We start from the raw sequence: 19,221 nt of genomic DNA, 5'->3' as shown, positions 1-19,221 counted from the left end.
GCTTGGTATACGCTCTGGTTCGCTTCGGCGATGAAAACCAGCTTGTACCAGCCTAACGAGCATATTTATAGAGTGAGACCACGCCCTTTCTGGCGGGACGTGACGATATGGGCGCGAGTTGCCCCCATTGGCCATTACGTCACGCAGAGTCTCTCTCGATAGGCTGCTGCATTTGCCGCAAGAGCAGCCAATAGGCGCGCGAGCTGTATCGCCTGTGTCTGCTTGCTGCTGCAAAGCGTTTTACATTATAAAAAATTAAGGATAATTTTTGGTTTCAATATCTCGTGGAAAAGAGGTTTTCCCCGAGCGTAAGCTATTACGCAGTACTCGTTCCCTCTATAGAGAGAACCGAGGTTACGTTAGTAACCGAGTACGATTTCAGTCTCTGTAGGATGTCAACAAGCATTTGGAACTAGCCTGACATTCATGCTTTCAAACAAATATTTATGAACACCGTTCACCTTGTATCATCAGAATGTCTCTGCCCACTTTTAATACATATCTGTGAAAGCCCATTTCTACCACATAAGAGATTATTCCGAGACAATTATTCCGCAATTTGAGGATGTGTGGTGTAAAGCGTACCTGAAAACCATACTTGAGCACAAGTAAAGATACCTAACATCGACTCCGTTACAAGTTACAAGTCACCAATTCCAATACGACTTAAGTAAAATTCTTAGGCCTGGTTTCACAGACAGGGCTTAGATTACGCCAGGATTATGCCTTAGCTCCTGTAAGAGATTTAAGTAGCTTTTATAAACATACCTTTGAAAAAAAATCATTACTGGTGTGTATCTTGAGACAAAACAACAGCATTCTAAGATATGTCAGTGCAAGTTGCTTTCAGTTAAAACAGCTCCAACATGCATTTTAGTCTTGGACTAGGCTTAAGCCTTGTCTGTAAAACTGGGGGTTAGGAGTATTTTAGCAGTACTTAAAGGGTTAGTTCACCCCAAAATGAAAATTCTGTCAGTAATTACTCACCCTCATGTTGTTCCAACCCCGTAAGACTTTCGTTCATCTTCGGAACACAAATTAAGATATTTTTGATGAAATCTGAGAGCTGGATCACTGAGAGCTGGATCTTAATTGAGATCCAGTTGTTCCAACCCCGTAAGACTTTCGTTCATCTTCGGAACACAAATTAAGATATTTTTGATGAAATCTGAGAGCTGGATCACTGAGAGCTGGATCATAGGCTTCTTAAGGGATCGAAACTGGCCGGCCCAAAAGTTATGAAAGACATCGTTAAAATAGTCAGAGTGACTACAGTGGCTCAATCTTAAGTTTATCAAGCAACGAGAATACTTTTTGTGCGCAAAAAAACAAACAAAAATAACAACTTTATTCAACTATTAATTTCCTTCTCTGTTGGCCTCGAGATTTCACGTAGTGAAACTAGGCAAAGCTTCTTGGTTGTACGTCATTTTTTCATTTTGGGGTGAACTAACCCTTTAAGTATTTTACTTGTACTGAACTTAGGCACAAAATGCATTAGTCCTCAACACCTAAGAGACATGCCAGTGAAAAAAACAAGAAACAGTTGATTTGTGAGGAGAGCAATCACATGTTTATTTTATAAAATCTAAATAAAACTGAACACCTTAAAATTGCAATAAATCAAGGTCGACACAAAAGCCTCGAAGATGTCTACAAACACTCAAGTGTCAGTAAAACTAAAGGACTCAAAAAGGGAATAAGTAAAGTAATATCTTTTAGAAAGGTTTGTTCAATATAACGGATAAATAAAATTATGTTAGGTCAAATTAAATAGTCAAAGGCTACTTGCACTGAACGTGCTGGTTTCGGCCTCTTCACCGGCTGCAGTCATGTGCTCATCTCAAATATAAAACGCCTGCGATTCACAACTACCTGCTAATGCACTCGTATTATCAGCTTGTTGACAAGTTTGGGTGAGTAAGAGCAAAACGCACAAGATAAATAAACTGCTGCAGATACAAGTTAGGTGGCATGCAAAGTAATTGCATTGCTCATCACAAATGTATTGGAGTAAAGAGTACATACAGTTGTTGTCAGAATTATTGGCACCCCTGGTAAATATGATCAAAGATGGCTGTAAAAATAAATGCATTGTTTATCGTTTCGATCTTTCATTCAAAGAATTTGCAAAAATCTAACCTTTCATTGAAGTAAAAGAATTGAAAGTGGGGGGGAAATCACATTATGAAATAAATGCTTTTCTCCAAAACATGTTGGCCACAATTATTGGCACCGTTTCATTAAATACTTTTTGCAAGATAACATTGCCTATTGCCAAGATAACAACTATGAGTTTTCTCCTATAATGCCTGATGCGTTTAGAGAACACCTGACAAGAGATCAGAGACCATTCATGACTTCATGACCATTCCCAGTTGGTGCTTCTCATCTTCTGTTCACCACACTCATTTTCTATAGGGTTCAGGTCAGGGGACTGGGACAGCCATGGCAGAAGCTTCATTTAGTGCTCAGTGACTCATTTTTGTGTTGATTTTGATGTTTGTTTTGGGTCGTTGTCCTGATGGAAGATTTCTAGCACAGGCCGTCAGGGTTTTGGTTTTTTACCTGTTGGTATTTGACAGAATCCATGATACCATGTCTGAACAAGATATCCAGGACCTCCAGCAAAAATATAGTTCCAAAACATTAAAGATCCCGCAGTATATTTAACCGTGGACATGGGGTACTTTTTATCCCAGAGTCCACTAAACTCATTTAGTGGGTTTTCTACCAAAAAGTTATTTTTAGTTTGATCTGACCAAAGAATCCAGTCCCTTTCGAAGTTCCAGTCTGAACTGAACTGAAGTCCAACTGGATATGCTGGAGTTTGTTTTTGGATGAGCGTGGAGGATTTTTCTTGAAATCCTCCCAAACAACACGTGGGGATGTAGGGGTTGTTTGATTTAATTTTTTAGGCTTTCTGACCCCAAGACTCAACTAATCTCTGCAATTCTCCATCTGTGATTCTTGAAGAGTGTTTGGCCACTCAAACTTTCCTCCTCGCTGTACATTAAGACAATTAGACTCTATTAGACTCGCATCTTCCTCCAGGCAGATTCGTAACATCTTTAGTTGATTGGAACTTCTGAATTATGAACTTCTGAACCCTGATGGTGGAAATGGGAATTTCCAATGCTTTAGCTATTTTCTTACAGCCACTTTCTATTTTGTGAAGCTCAACAATCTCTTGCTGCACATCAGAACTAAATTATTTTATCTTTACTTATTGTGATGATGGATGATTAAGGGAATTTGGCCTTTGTGTTTCCTCATATTTGTACTCCTGTGAAACAAGAAGTCATAGCTAGACAATTTCATGTCCCTCCTAGTCACCCTGGTGTGCTAAAAAATGTAAATATTAATGGGAAAATACTTCAGAGATATTTTACTTATAAAGAAATTCTAGAGGTGCCAATAATTGTGGCCAACGTGTTCTGGAGAAAAACATTTATTTCATAATGTGATTCCCCCAACCTCAATTATTTTACTTCAATGAAAGGTTAGATTTTTGTGAATTTTTTTAATGAAATTTCAAAAGGATAAAAAAATATTTATTTTTACAGCCATCTTTGATCATATTTTCCAGGGTTGCCAATAAGTCTGACCACAACTGTGTACTTATTCAAAAATGTAGTCAAGTAGAGAGTAAAAGTTGCTAATATATTGGACACTCAGTACAACTACTGCCAAAAAGATACTTGAGTATAGTAACTAAATACATGTACATCCTATCACAGGCTTTACACCACTCACATTTTGAAAGTAGACTACAACAATCATTTGATTTCTTCATTTGATGTCATAAAACTGATTGCAGCTTGACCGCTTACTTTGCACATTACCTATTTATTTGCATGTCAACTATTTGGTCTGTCCAGTCGCAGTGAGGTAATGAGGAGGAAGAAAGATACTATTATTTCTAAATGTTATAAGAATAAAAAGTGGATAAGTCTATCAAACCATGTGCTGTTCCTGGCTGTGTGTCCTTCTGAAGAACCTCTCCAAGAGGAACGACCGGCTGAAGATTATGTTAAACAAGTCTGTTAGATCAAATAATTATGAAGCCTCTCAAATGATATTTTCAAAATAATTTATAACCAGTATGCCTGGGCTTGACAAACAAACCCCCCAGCAATTGTAAATGCCCTCAATATATTGCTCATTATCTGGCCTTTGTCCTGCAATACATTTTGGTTGATGTCATTTGAGTTCAATAATTACCCAGCCCTGACTTGCAAGCATTCCAGATAAAAAGCATCACACACAAACAACATATAAATTTAGAATCAAACTGCGACATTATTGTTTGTTTTCTTTTGCTTTGGATCTCTTGTATGAGTAATTCCTGCATTCCAGCAGAGCGCTCTGATGATGGGCACTGCTCTAACCTTTTTAAGTGTAACTGCAGAGAGAGAGAGAGAGAGAGAGAGAGAGAGAGGGAGAGAGAGAGAGAGAGAGAGCAATAATTGATTGTGGTGGAGCTTTGATTGAAGTGCATCCCTTCATAGCAAAAAATAGACAGATTTAATTAGCCATCTATAATGCTTTGGTGGTGAGTCCCTTTACTGTCACCACATGGGGTTTGATGTACTTTCCTGAGAAAAAACACACACAAAAAAACAACCTTTTAACCCTTCTCTGGAATGACCGTTGAACAAAAGTGTGTGCTGATGTTCAGGTCTCTGAGGTTAATTTACTAATTATTCGGATACATTCGATTTTGTTCTCGTCATGCTGTATAGGGAAAATATAATATTTTTTTACATATGTTACTGCTTAAGCATTTGAAAAAAAATTGCCATTAAATGCATGAATGTTTCACCAATCATTATTACAAATTCTGGTCTTTAGCGACCCGGATCTATATATCTAACATCGCATTGATGTGAAATGCATCGATTTTTGATTAATTGAATCACATTGATTTGATTTTGTTTTGCAATTCGTTATTTTTAATTGAATTAAATTGAACTGCATTGCTTTGCATTGAAATAAATCGAATTGAATCAAAACGGATCAAATTGAATTGAATTGCATTTGGGTCCAAAATGCAATATTTACAATGCGTATATGCTATGTATACAAATGTTTTTTTGTTTTATATTATCAATGTACAAATTATATCATAACCATTTCAAGGATGAATGAATTTCATGTAACTGGTGTTTTGACTAGTGATGTCTAAATATAAATGCATCACATTGCTTCAAGTGCCAGCCAAAAAAAAAAATCTAGGAAGAAGTTACAAAGATACAGTACACTGTGGATCTACCTTGGAACAGTAATAGAGTTCAGTGCATATTTTGTATTTTGATGAGTCTACATCTACATGGTAAAAAGAGAAAAGTGAACAGCAGTTTTAGCAGTCTGGAATAGTTTGGTCACACTGTGTGATCTTCCATTTCATCATGAGTGTTAAGCTCAGACCTCAGAGATGGATTTGACTGTTGCAATGAACTAAGTCATGTTTTTTTCTATCTTTCTCAGACCTTAGAAAATGAATACCCTGCACCACTTTAGCACTCTGAAATGGGATTGCTCTCTCACTAAGCAGTGTTGACACATGTGTTTCAGTTGTGTTTGGCCATTTATGATTTTTAAGAAACAAAACAAGAGAATGGCTACAATTACCATTAGGCTGACCTCTATCAAAGACTGTTTTGTGAAGCTGAGAGTGACTAAAGCCTAAGCACAGCTTCATTCTGACACTATTGAAATGTACACTCACCTAAAGGATTATTAGGAACACCATACTAATACCGTGTTTGACCCCCTTTCGCCTTCAGAACTGCCTTAATTCTACGTGGCATTGATTCAACAAGGTGCTGAAAGCATTCTTTAGAAATGTTGGGCCATATTGGTAGGATAGCATCTTGCAGTTGATGGAGATTTGTGGGATGCACATCCAGGGCACGAAGCTCCCGTTCCACCACATCCCAAAGATGCTCTATTGGGTTGAGATCTGGTGACTGTGGGGGCCATTTTAGTACAGTGAACTCATTGTCATGTTCAAGAAACCAATTTGAAATGATTCGAGCTTTGTGACTTGGTGCATTATCCTGCTGGAAGTAGCCATCAGAGGATGGGTACATGGTGGCCATAAAGGGATGGACATGGTCAGAAACAATGCTCAGGTAGGCCGTGGCATTTAAACGATGCCCAATTGGCACTAAGGGGCCTAAAGTGTGCCAAGAAAACATCCCCCACACCATTACACCACCACCACCAGCCTGCACAGTGGTAACAAGGCATGATGGATCCATGTTCTCATTCTGTTTACGCCAAATTCTGACTCTACCATCTGAATGTCTCAACAGAAATCGAGACTCATCAGACCAGGCAACATTTTTCCAGTCTTCAACTGTCCAATTTTGGTGAGCTCTTGCAAATTGTAGCCTCTTTTTCCTATTTGTGGTGGAGATGAGTGGTACCCGGTGGGGTCTTCTGCTGTTGTAGCCCATCCGCCTCAAGGTTGTGCGTGTTGTGGCTTCACAAATGCTTTGCTGCAAACCTCGGTTGTAACGAGTGGTTATTTCAGTCACTGTTGCCCTTCTATCAGCTTGAATCAGTCGGCCCATTCTCCTCTGACCTCTAGCATCAACAAGGCATTTTCGCCCACAGGACTGCCGCATTGATTCTGGATGTTCTTCCCTTTTCACACCATTCTTTGTAAACCCTAGAAATGGTTGTGCGTGAAAATCCCAGTAACTGAGCAGATTGTGAAATACTCAGACCGGCCCGTCTGGCACCAACAACCATGCCACGCTCAAAATTGCTTAAATCACCTTTCTTTCCCATTCTGACATTCAGTTTGGAGTTCAGGAGATTGTCTTGACCAGGACCACACCCCTAAATGCATTGATTAGATAATTGCATTAATGAGAAATTGAACAGGTGATCCTAATAATCCTTTAGGTGAGTGTATATACAATGCAAACATAACAAACTGAAAAAAATAATTAAAAATAATCAAATCGGTTTTGATCAGTACCAATTCCTTGTTCTAACTTTGTTCTAGTCTATGCACAGGAATACCTAAAGAATGCAAATGCGATGTAGTCGCATTTGTAGTCAAATAATATTTTAAAGTATGGAAATGGAAATAAGTCAGTAATATGGAAAAAGTCAGTAAAATGGGACACCCACAGTACTTTTATATGGAGTTTAAAATAAAAATAGATAGAAGGTGGACTTTGGCTAGACATGTACATTTTTACCCACAGTCTTTGAGGCGGGAAAGGTCGGAAAACCCAATAAATGTGAGTTCATTTTTAATAATCAACACCTTTTTGTGTATCCAATAATGATATGACAGGTACACAGTCTTCTGAAGCCCGAGGGACACTCCCACGCTGTACCTGCTACGCTGTGGCCCGTTATAGTCTGTTGTCATGGAAACATTCAGACAGGTTGGAGGGGGTCGTTGCTTCGCCTCCCCATTTCTCAAGATTATTTTTTTTTCCGTGGGTTTTGTCACAGTGCATTACTTAAAGGTTCTTGTGAAGTGTGTTTTTGATAATCTTCTACAGTTCAGGACTAAGCACTAGAACTGAGTGTTTAGGTATATGTTCTGCTTTTATACTTTTTACAATGTTTATGAAGGTAATGGTTAGATTGTGAAGAAGCCTGCTTTTAATGGTGAATCACACCATGGTTCCAAATGAATGAATCTCTGGCCAAGCCTTAGATCGATGCACCCCTGCTGTCTGAAATCTTGTTATCTTGTTTACGTGATCGTGTTGAGCCACCTAATGAAACTCATTATACTGAAACAAAATTCATACAATGTATGATCACAATATATATCACTGATTCTTGAGATAAGGGACAAGACATGTCATACACACACAAAAGCCCTCTCTGTATTAAAAATAAAGAAATTCGTCAACAATAAAAATACTTAAAAAGTTACATCTAAAGAAAATCTGGATACTCAGGACATTCATTGCTTTCCTTTTTAAATAATTTCTTTAGTATTGTATATATATGTTTAGTATTGAAAATACATGTAATTTAACCTGTCCTCAGCATGAGGTCACAATGTAAAACTGACAAACAAAAAAGTTTAAAAAATGCAACAAATTTAAAAAATGCAACAAATTCAAAAATATACTTCTAAATTGAAAGGCAGAGATCTGTAATATATCAAACAATACAAAATGTAAAACTTGAATTATATTTTCCATTAAAAAAAAACCTATCAAGGTTGTGTCCTAACTTTGTGTCAACTCAAACAATAAATCAGGCATTGACATGGTCATCTTTAACTCCGAGGACCCCTTTTCTATTTCCTGCTCATTGTGGATCTCACATTGGACACATAGTCATGAAAGTTGTATAATTTTTTATATTTTATTCAAACAATTTTGAAGCATATGCGGTCACAGCTTTAACGTCATCCCGGTGTAATAGTTTCTGTAAATAATTGTGGGATCAATCTTGGGATTTTCTATATCTTTGTTAAGGCAGCTACAACTGAGAAAAAAAAAAATATATATATATATATATATATATATATATATATATATATATATATATATATATATATATACACACTATATATGTATATGCATGTATGTTTTGTTGTAAAGCTTATTATTACTTAGTAAAATCAATAGCATGTTGAACCCCTTAACTGTCTGTCCAATTAAAATGTGTTTAGGGCCAAATCTTTTTTTCTGTCTACCCTGTCAAGAGCCCAGAATGCCTGACACAAGTGCTTTCTTGTCTATACAGCTTGATGCAGATCGAGATGAAGAGGAAGTATTCTGTGACATCAGCATGACAGTCGACAACAAACTGTACCCCACCAAAGAGCCTGTGGCAGGTAAAGAGAAGTCATTCTTTTATAAGATCCATCATAAGATCAACATTGATTGAGACCTCATTAAACGTTTGCTTTTAGTTCATATCTGTTACATTTGAAGCCATCTCTGTGATGGTGTACTCCTAAAAGTGGATTTTATTTTTCAATTTGATTAATATTCCCTCGCTTTTGTTAGAAAAAGTGTACTAGGAAATATTTCTGATAGGATATACACGTTTAGTACATAATATACAAGGCATTGTAGCATACAGACAACATCAAAATGTTTATATAACACTTTATTTCGGTTATTACAGTAGTTACAGTTATACCCAATATGGGTATACAGTTTATGGATATAAACTATATGGGTTAAAGTTATGTTTAGGTGTTGGCAAGGTAAGTACCTAGTTATTACCAAGTTATTGTAATTGCTATAATAAGTACATAGTATGTAAATGATAGCAATAATTCCAATTCCCTTGTTTTCATAATGTATGATTATCAACATATGTTTTCATAAAATATGATTTAGAAAGTTAGTAAAGCAAATATAGCAACTTGGAATGACAGATGACAGATAAAATCTTAAAGCAGGCCTGCTTTATCTTATTTGCAATATAGATCATTTGAGAGAAGCCATCTTTGCAATAGCTATCTAAACAAAAATGCAATCCCATCTTTCTGTTTCAATAGGAAACATGTCAAAACAGGGAAGACATTTGTGTTAGTTAAACCAATTTACACTGCGGCCGTGGCTTCAACTGAGGTGGTCAGGATAAATTGGCTGAAGATAATTATAATTGATTGTGTATAAAATCAATCTCATGCTCTTTACAAAGATTAAGATGAGAACTTCAGAAGATAAAGTCTATAGATGTACTGTACTTCAGAGGCTATTTTTCTCTTCTGTGTTATTCAGAGTAGCAGAAACTTACATTGTCTGTTAGCCTGATTAAAACCAGACCATTCTCAGTTGTAACTGAGTTATGGTCTGGCAAAGCGTCATAGACAAATCACTTCCAGAGGGGCGTCACCAACGTACGTCACAGATAGACCTAAAACCAATCAGAGCGATGAAGGAGATGACGTATGCAGAGCGGCGGAGAAACATCTGTGTGTTGTTCTTTGCTCGGTTTTTAACAAAAAGGAAACGTTCAAATCGCTTAAAACAGACGCGATAGCTGATTCGAACGAGTGATGTTCGACGGCGGCATCCATCTTTGTAATGTAGGCTGCAAAATCAGCTTCAAAATCCCAGCGCTGTCGTCATCGTGTAAAGCCGCCCCAACGTTTCTGATTGGTGCCTCGATTTCGACCAATTGGAAATGGGCTTGAATGAGCTCTTTGCCAGACTAACTTTCAGAGCAAATCTAAATTTGCCGGAAGTTGTCTGGGTTTTCCCAGGCTAATTGTATAAAACCTTTTTTTTTCAAAGTAGTGAAAAAGATTTAGACTTCCCAGCCACAAAATGAAAGTTTTCCAGACACTGGATTGAATTAATCATCCCATTTCAAGATTTCCTCGGCCTGAAAGGAAGCGCGCATCACAGAACCCTTGATCTCGTGCCACACTGAACGACACCAAAGCATCCAGAGTGAATTTGATCTTTCTCTCAAAGGTCTTTGCAAAGTCACTGCAAGAAAGTTTTCCCGTAAGAGCTCAAAATAGACTATCCATGGCTCCCCATGCATCACGCTGTCAAGTCTGCGTCAGATGAAGCTGTTGTTTATTTACAAGTGAGAGATTAGAGGATGAACAAGGAGGTCGGTGGGTGAGGGGTCTGTGTGAAAGTGCAAGCATTAACGCTGCTGTCGGTCTCTCTGGGACCTGTGACCTTGAGGTGAAGAAGTGGTAGGTGAATGTGAAGTGTTCCCTGGTGCTGCTTGGTGTGGCTAAAAACCACCAAAAGACATGGACGGGTTGAATGAATTGGCTTCAATGGATTTGGGCTGTCAGGGAAAGCCAGTTTGTGAGTGTTGTAATACACTTTTGTCCTTTACTTGCTGCTGAATTATTAACGTGAGTGTCAGGGCTCACACTGGAAACAGCAAGTTGATGTTATACGTTATGTATCTAAACTGTAAAAAAATAATCCTGTAAAAAAAACGGTAAACTACTGGCAGCTGTGGTTGCCAGCATCATACCGTAAAAATACAGTGTGTAACTGTTTTTGAAATTAACAGCTAAATACCGGTTTGTCAGCCACAGTATATAACTGTAATTTAACAGCATATAGTTGTAGCTGACAAAACGGTATTTAGCTGTTAATTTTAAAAACAGTAACACACTGTATTTTTACGGTATGATGCTGGCAACCACAGGTGCCAGTAGTTTACCGTTTTTTTGCAGGATACAGTGTACTGTAGCTTAGATAACACAGTGTATTGGAATGAATACAGTTATGACAGATAACATGCATTTATACACAAACAAACAATTGTTTTAAATGATCTTTTATTGTGTTTTTTTTTAAACAATATTCTTTAAACTCTATAGAAAAGATTGAAAAAATAAATGATTCATAAACAAATTGTAAATACACATTTTGGATTATTATTGAAACTAAATTAATGTATCATTCAAGCCTACTTGAAATGTTTTCAGACGTATTTAATTTAGCATCAGTTTAGCAATCTTTTTCCCTTCTTTTGCATGGAAAGAATATGTATAAAACAAAAGATTAATCTCTCATTTGACGTTTTATATACCGATTTTCAAAATGAAATCCAGAAGTCCAGCATAACCCTAGATGCAGTCACGGAAGGTGCGTTGTTCTTCTCCTTCTCTTGCTTTTTCCGCTCTGGAAGTCTATGGCAGGCAGCCCATAGAACCGCTTGTGGGAAAATGATGAAATTTGGCACACAGATAGAGGACAGTCTGAGCAGTCTGAACCACACCAAATTTGGAGTCTCTGGAGAGTCTTTATTTGAAGTTGCACTTACGTTCATGCAAATAACGTTTGCACTGTAAGAGCTTTCCTCTGATTCCTTGGCTCAAGATGTTTAGATCTCATTTTTGTAATTTTCCATCATAATTTTTTTTTTTTGAAAAAACCCCCGACTTTTCCGCAATTGTCCTTGATGGTTTGTCCGATTTTCACCAAAATTGGTTCACATGTTTGTCACATCCATGATGGCAAAACAGTTTTTTTTTTTTTTTGATGAACCAAACCGTTCTCTAATAACACCCGAACTAATTTGACAAAGAGCATGTCAAAATTGATGAATGACTATATCTCTGCAACACTTTAGCATATTGTCATCACAAATAGGACCTGAGGCTACATGCTGTGTTTCGGCACACCGCCACCTACTGGTCAGGAGATATGAAAATGGCTATTTTTGCTTAGAACTTCTGAACGGTTTGCCCAAAAATCATGAATCTGGTCTCTTCAGTCCAGTCCGAGTCAAATGATACCCAATTTTCCCATTTTATCATAAAACGCTATCGTCACGAAACTCGTAAGGTCATTGGCATTTTGATCATTTTTGATCAACCAAACCGTCATCAATGAATTTGATGGCATGGTGCCAAACTGATTCTGAGGCTGTAACTCTGCAATGCTTTGGCATATTGACCCCACACTTTGCATATGTCATTATCACCTCACACTGACCACAACAAATTGATGGTAACAGCGACACATTATGGTCAAAGGTTATAAGCAATTAAGTCATAATACTGGTGAATATATTCATATTTTTTCAGCTGTTCTCCCTAAAATCTAAAAGCGTCTTTAATTACTTATTGGTGCAGTTGCTCCGATGCTACCAGCAGACAACACATTGATTTTTTATTTTTTTAATTGCTAGGACTCATTTCTCAATACTTAGTTCACTTTTTCAAAACTCTTCACACAGTGAACACAACAGCAGTGTATGTGGGCTAAACTGTGAAAATTTCACATTGCTTTTGCACAAAATGCATTCAGTGACTACTTTCAAATGACATGAATTTATTTCTCACTCAGACACAAACACCACCAAAACCTGAACATAATACAAAAAAAAAAACTGAATAAGAGCAATTTGCTACAGCAATACCATATTGAAATATATTTCAATTCTCATCTACGTAAAAGGGAAACTTAGGAATAATGTTGTACTTTAATGTAAACATGGACTATGTAACATATACTGCAGTGAATTATAAGCAGCGTGTGTGCAAGAGAGTGTGTCATTCTTGTTTTGTAAAGAGATTTTACAAAAGAAACATTGTACCTTTTTGTTCGTTTTTTGTTTTTTAAGTAATTGTTTTATGAGTGATACAGTGTATTTGTTGGGTGAAACCTTTGCTATAGAAGAACTTTGTTATAGAAGAATAAGTTTTTTTTGGTAATTTTAGTGCATTTTGTATGTGAAATTAATTGCTGTACCAAGCAGATAGTTGATAAGGGGAACTGTGTGTGTATTAAGAAATGGATCAGCAATTGTAAAAAAAAGAAAAAAGAAAATAAAGCCTTTCTACCTGACCAGTAAATTCTGTTGAGTTAAGTTTGTTTTCCTGCCATCTGAGAGGTTCAAGCATGAAGTACCAGCTGTGTGAGAATCCGTTCACATATGAACCTGTTATTGCGTTGAAAAAACACTCAACTGAGCAGAACAGAATGGATCAGAATGCAGGGGTCTCGAGACCACAGTCTCGAGCTTTCAGAGGTTACACTACTTTTAACTGGACATCTTAAAAATGTGGCATTCATGATGTGAGAGTCTGAAAACCAGTAAGATGAGAGGTAAAAAAAATGGCAGTGTAAACAGTTAAATCATGGCACAGATGGAACGCAAAAACCTGTAATGTGTGATCGGCCCAATCAAATTTGAGCAGATTTGCATATTTTCTACTTATAAGTTCACCGATTACCCAACCCAGCTGATCAAACACATGCTAAGCTTGTCAAACCTGAGTCAGAACAGCCAGAGATAACAGCATCTGAACGCCTATGAAGCGGTCCTACATGTCCTGATACAACCTTACCACCTTCAGGAGGATTCGAAGGTATTGATGAAGGTCTATTCTAGAAAGATGTTGAGCAGAAACAGTTCTTGGATGCTGATAAGATGCAGTTAATGATGTTTAAATCTACTGGCATTTAAGCATGATCAGGAGCACTTGACCAGAAGATTTGAGAAGGGAATATAGCCCCAAACCCTTAAAAAACCCTTGCTGAATTAAAATATGAATTTCTTAAAAAAAAATTACAAAATCTTTCTGACCACCAAACTCTTCAATCTTAATGTATTTGCAATGTTTTTGGCACACATCTAAACCTATAAAAAAAGCGAATCTTTCATTGATAATGAACAACTGTTCATTTTAGTGAAGGCGGGCAGTTGCAATGCATGTGCCACATTACACTGACAGTGCATAATAATAGTGCTAGTGTTAATTACATGGCATTGTGCGCTAGTGGAATTCTGTAGGAAACCAGGGCAACTTCTAATTTTATTGTACCAGAGACTAATGAAGCTCGGTCAAGCTTTTAGCCGTTGGCTTTATAGACCGGGTCTGTGGTGTTTGCAGATCAAATCGAGCATAGGTTAATAACACCTCCACCTAGCCCGCCATGTTAACCCTGCTGATAATGATTTTTGTGTCATTATCTGTTTCATGCTGACAGAAACAAAAATATGTCACTGGACAGTGATTTCAATGTTCTCAGTCTATTACTGTCATCGAACTGTGATATTAATAATAGACCTCCAGTGGTAATGCATTTTAATGCTTCAAATCAAACCGTCCCTCAGATTTGTCATGGTGTGCATTTGCTCGTAGACTAGCCAATATTGGCCTATAGCTTTCTGGTGCAGAATTGTGTTGTGCTGTGTAATATTAAGCATTCACTCAATATACTGGATTGGATATAAACATGTATTTACCAATGAAAGTTTGGGGTCAGTAAGATTGTTTTAATGTTTTTGAAAGCAGTCACTTATGCACTTACCACGGTAGCATTTGTTTGATCAATGAGACAGTCATATTGTGAAATGTTATTACAATTGAGTACAACTGTTTCCTATGTTAATAGATGTAAAAAAAAACAATCTGTGATGGCAAAGCTCCATTTTCAGCAGCATTACTCCAGTGCCTTCAGAAATCATTTCAATATGCTGATATGGTGCTCAAGAAACTGTTACATCTGTTTCTGGGTTTGAGGTTTTTTTAGGGGCTGTTTATACAACACCATTTGCAACTAAAGTCGTAAAACTTTTTATGCGTTTTGACCGTTCGTCTACACGACAACAGTGTTTTGGGTGCCTGAAAACGTTTTGAAAACGGGATTTAAAGTGCAAGTTTTTGAAAATGGTCTCCGTGTAAACAACAAAAAAGCGAATCTCTGAAGATGTATATTACATGTTCAGTCTATAGTGTTTAATCGCCATCTAAAGGCCTGGCAGCAAAATACAGCGTTGTTAGTCGTTTTCGCGGATCCGTGTGAATGGGGATCGTTTTGACACTGGTGTCGTCTGTACGTGGAAAAATCTAAGGAAAAACTTCTCAGTTTTAAGCATATCGTCTTCGTGTACACGTACCCCCTTAGTTGTTGCCATGGTGGTTGATTTGCCTAATTTGGCTAATGAGCCTTCATCAGGGTGTCATAGACTTTTTATATATATATTTACTTAAACTCTCGAGTGCCTTGGCTTGATACGTTTTTATGAGTCGAATTATCCAAAGAGCACCGGGATACGGATTTTACACCCCATTGTACAAATGCGGGTACTTTCTCACTTTCTTACGCACAATCTCTTAGCCACGTATCCATGTTGTAGGTTAAGAAAATCGGGTTAAGCGTATACAGAATGTGCATACTGTGCTAAGGACAAAATTTGCATCACACGCACTGTACACGGACCCTTAGCATATGCGTGAAAAGTGTGAACTAAGTAAAACCAGTTTTGTGATGCATCATTTCTTGCTATCCTTAATCATTAGGGGCTTTTGCACCGGGTAGTTGAACTAGCTACCAGGGCAGTCCCCCATTTTCCTGGTTGCATTCACACCACCAGTTGGAACTTTGAAGTGGCCGTCACTTACGTCCCGCTGCTCTGGTTGATGTGTGGGACTTTAATTTGACGGCGTGGCATAGAAAGTAAACAGTTTACAAAAAAGTATTTTAGCGTTTGCCGTGTGGTTGATGCCCAATGTCGCTAGCTGTTTTGCTTGGTTCCTTCAAAGTCAAGATGGATTTTCTCCTTACTGTAAAGGTTGAGAAGTGCTTGTACTTCGGCGTTGGTCCACGCGTCACTGTTTTCCATGTTCGTGGAGTAAATATATAGGATATAAACTGTTTACATGGCTTTTTAAAAATGCTGGGTGCCATGCGCATGCGTTCAGCCAATCAACCCTACATTTACGTCACTGGCAGTTCCTGTCATGCTGGGTTAAACCCTACTCTGAAGTAGGAGCTAATTTAGTCCCCCCCAAAAGACATTCCTAGAACTAAAATCATTCTCAGTTCCTGCAGAGCGAACATGGCAAAACGTGGGTACTTCCGCCATTAGTTATAGGGTGCAAAAGCCCCTACTGGTTGTCGAATAGTTCACCCCCTCATGTAAACTAACTCCCAGTCCCTCACTGAAATGTTTTTCTTGCCATCAAGTTTGATTATTCACATAATGGTGCCTGATCTTGACCAGAGCATATTTCAGAAAGTCTGTTGCCCTTTTATAGAAATACGTCAGGCATGTTCATTTATTAAAAGTGGCAGAGTTCAAAAGGTACTGCATCACAGGAATGACCTTGCCGCCCACTCGCACGATCCCTCAAACGCTCTTCCAATAATGCCACGTCTCTATCAACAAATATATATCTGTGACTCGCAATCCTACCGGGGCAAGAAATGTTCCATTACTTCCTGTGGTCTCAGGTGCAAATTCTGTCCCTTAATATATAATCCCACCACATGCACTTCATAGTATGAGGAACAGTCTGTCAGACAGCTGCACTTCCCCTAAGACTCATTCAGAAGAAAAAGCAGTATGAAAAAGGGTAGTAGGCTGAAACAGCCTGTTCTTTTTGTATGGGAAGATGCTGCCACGTTTGGTTTAGCACTGGGGGACAGGGAATGAAGCTGTCAGGGGACAACAGAGGCGACCGATGTCAAAAGGCATCAGCCTCTTCCAGCCTGTGGTAGTGCAGCGCTGAGCTGAATCAGAACTCAGAACAGATGCTTTTACGGAAAACATGAGCACATGGCTGAAGCCAGACCCCTGTGACGACAGCTTCATATCAGAGTCACTGATCCGTCAGACTCTTCGTGGAAAAATTTCCTCAGGGCACTTGCAGTTTCTTCAATTAAACCTTTTATTTTTAATTATTTTTTTGACCAGATGTGTTCAGATGTGTTCATCATCAAAAGTAAAAAAAACACAAAAAACACAGTTTAACTGTCTATAGATTGTAATAAACAAAACTCTCTTAAAATCTCAATGAATGGTTGAAAACACTTTGGCATAATCCTTTTTTAGAAATAAATGAAAACAACAGAAATAAGATTTAACTTTCTCAAATCTTAACCTTTTTATGCTTTTGAATGTTTTGGGATATACACTAGGCTTTTACTTGTCTTAACCACAAATTATTGGTATGGAAATTACCAAGTTGGGGAAGGCTATTCCATGCCAGGTTGTATTTGTGCAATTCTTGCTAATTTCCTGAGCAGTGATTTAGATTAAAATGGCTGAGACCATTAAAAGACCACTAAATATTTAGCCATTTTTGGCTTGTTGCATGAAGGCAAGCACATTCTCTCTGCTTGCAGTGCGTCAGTCACGCTTGTCAGGAAAGTAAGTGAGACGCACACAAACACACTGTTTTATCGAATCATACCTCATCAATAGGGGTTGACTTCCATCATTTAGTACGATTGCGTTCATATCAGCAGCGAACCGTACCAGAGTTCACGTAAACCGCACCCCAGACCAGCCTTTTTATGCCAACTCGTGTACGGTTTGTCGGTGCATACTGAAGTTCGGAAAACTGCGTTCATATGATCCAAACTAACCAAACTCTGATGTCAATTGAACCCAGGCATCCACCACAAGTGCTAGTGTGAAAGCACCCATCAAATTCGCAAATAATATTTCTGGCTATTATAAGGTATATTTCCAAATAAGAAGTCTCTGATAACAACTTACTGAAAAAATCGTCTTGTGGAATTGACGAATTGCTTAAAGTTAAAGTTAAAGTGATGCTCTCCCAGTTTTATCACCAGGATCTTTAAAAAAAATATATATAAAATCAATGTTTATGTTATGTTTACTGATCCCGGAAGTAGAAGTAGAGATTTCACTGCATTGCTTCGTATAGTTACTGTATAGTTTGGTTAACAAGCTATATTACATGAAGGACGAATTGTTTATTCCGTGGATTATAATACATTTATTTATTGAGCCTTGGAACTAACTTGACTTTTCTGATCCCTTTTTGCAACTTCTGGCAACAATTTTCTATCCAGTGTTGCCAACTTTTTGGACTGCTGGTTAACTTGTCAGTCACTATATCATACTTGTTCTGTTGTCTGACAGAAAATCTGTAGATGAGAACAACTTTATAGGACATTCGGCTATATTATATTAAAATACAGTATGTGAGCATGGATTAGGAGAGAAAACAGACATTTAGCGACTTTTTGAGCGGGCTTTAGCTACTTTGAAAATCATTGGCATCACTGCTTTCATCAGATTAACTATGAACACGATACACTAATGTTTTCCAAGCAGAAATCGTCCCTTCTGAAAACTGACCTTTTGTCTCTTAAGCAGTATTTCTATAGTGTTAACAAACTTTTTGGGTGAAATGTTTTGCTTGAAAAGCGCATTTTGTGCTCTCTTTCTTTAAATATTTACTTGGTGATATGTTGGTATAGAAGGTTCCCAAATACTGTTATGTAAAGCTACTGTACATCAGTTTTAGGGGCCGTTTACACGACACCATTTTCAACTAAAAACAGAAAACTTTTTATGCGTTTTGGTCGTTCATTTACAGGACAACAGGGTTTCGGGTTCCTGAAAACGCACATTTTTGAAAACGATGCCACTATCATCACCATGTAAACTACAAAAACATGAATTTGTGAAAACTTTGACATTATGCGCATATGTATTAAGTGTTCAGTCTATAGGCACGTAGTTTCTTCACGCAGTGACATCGCCAACTACTGGCCTGGCAGCAGAATACAGCATTTTTTTTGTCGTTTTCGCAAATCCGTGTGAACGGGGATCATTTTTGACAACGTTGCCGTTGTTTTCTATTTTTAGTTCATCATTGTGGTGTAAACGTATACGGTCAGTGTGATTTTCTAATCTAAGCTTTCCTTTACTAAGTTCTAAAAGGGTTTCCAATTAACGAATAATACATTATGTCATATATACATACATTATATATATACATTATATATTAATACAATA

At 37.7% G+C, this 19,221-nt stretch overlaps 1 protein-coding gene across 2 annotated transcripts in view; it reads left to right on the top strand.

Moving 5' to 3' along the window:
• The window catches only part of ak5 (adenylate kinase 5), a 104,957-nt gene that overhangs the window by 61,906 nt on the left and 23,830 nt on the right, over window positions 1-19,221 (top strand). For both annotated transcript variants that reach the window (XM_056264313.1, XM_056264305.1), the window contains exon 7: window positions 8,740-8,830. In XM_056264313.1, the coding sequence (XP_056120288.1) occupies window positions 8,740-8,830 (91 nt within the window). The remainder of the gene's footprint in view (window positions 1-8,739; window positions 8,831-19,221) is intronic.

This window comes from Rhinichthys klamathensis, unplaced genomic scaffold, assembly GCF_029890125.1.
Source record: "Rhinichthys klamathensis goyatoka isolate OS25496 unplaced genomic scaffold, OSU_Roscu_1.1 h1tg000011l_1, whole genome shotgun sequence".
Taxonomy (NCBI): Eukaryota; Metazoa; Chordata; class Actinopteri; order Cypriniformes; family Leuciscidae; genus Rhinichthys; species Rhinichthys klamathensis.
This window is presented reverse-complemented; position numbering and strand designations above follow the sequence as displayed.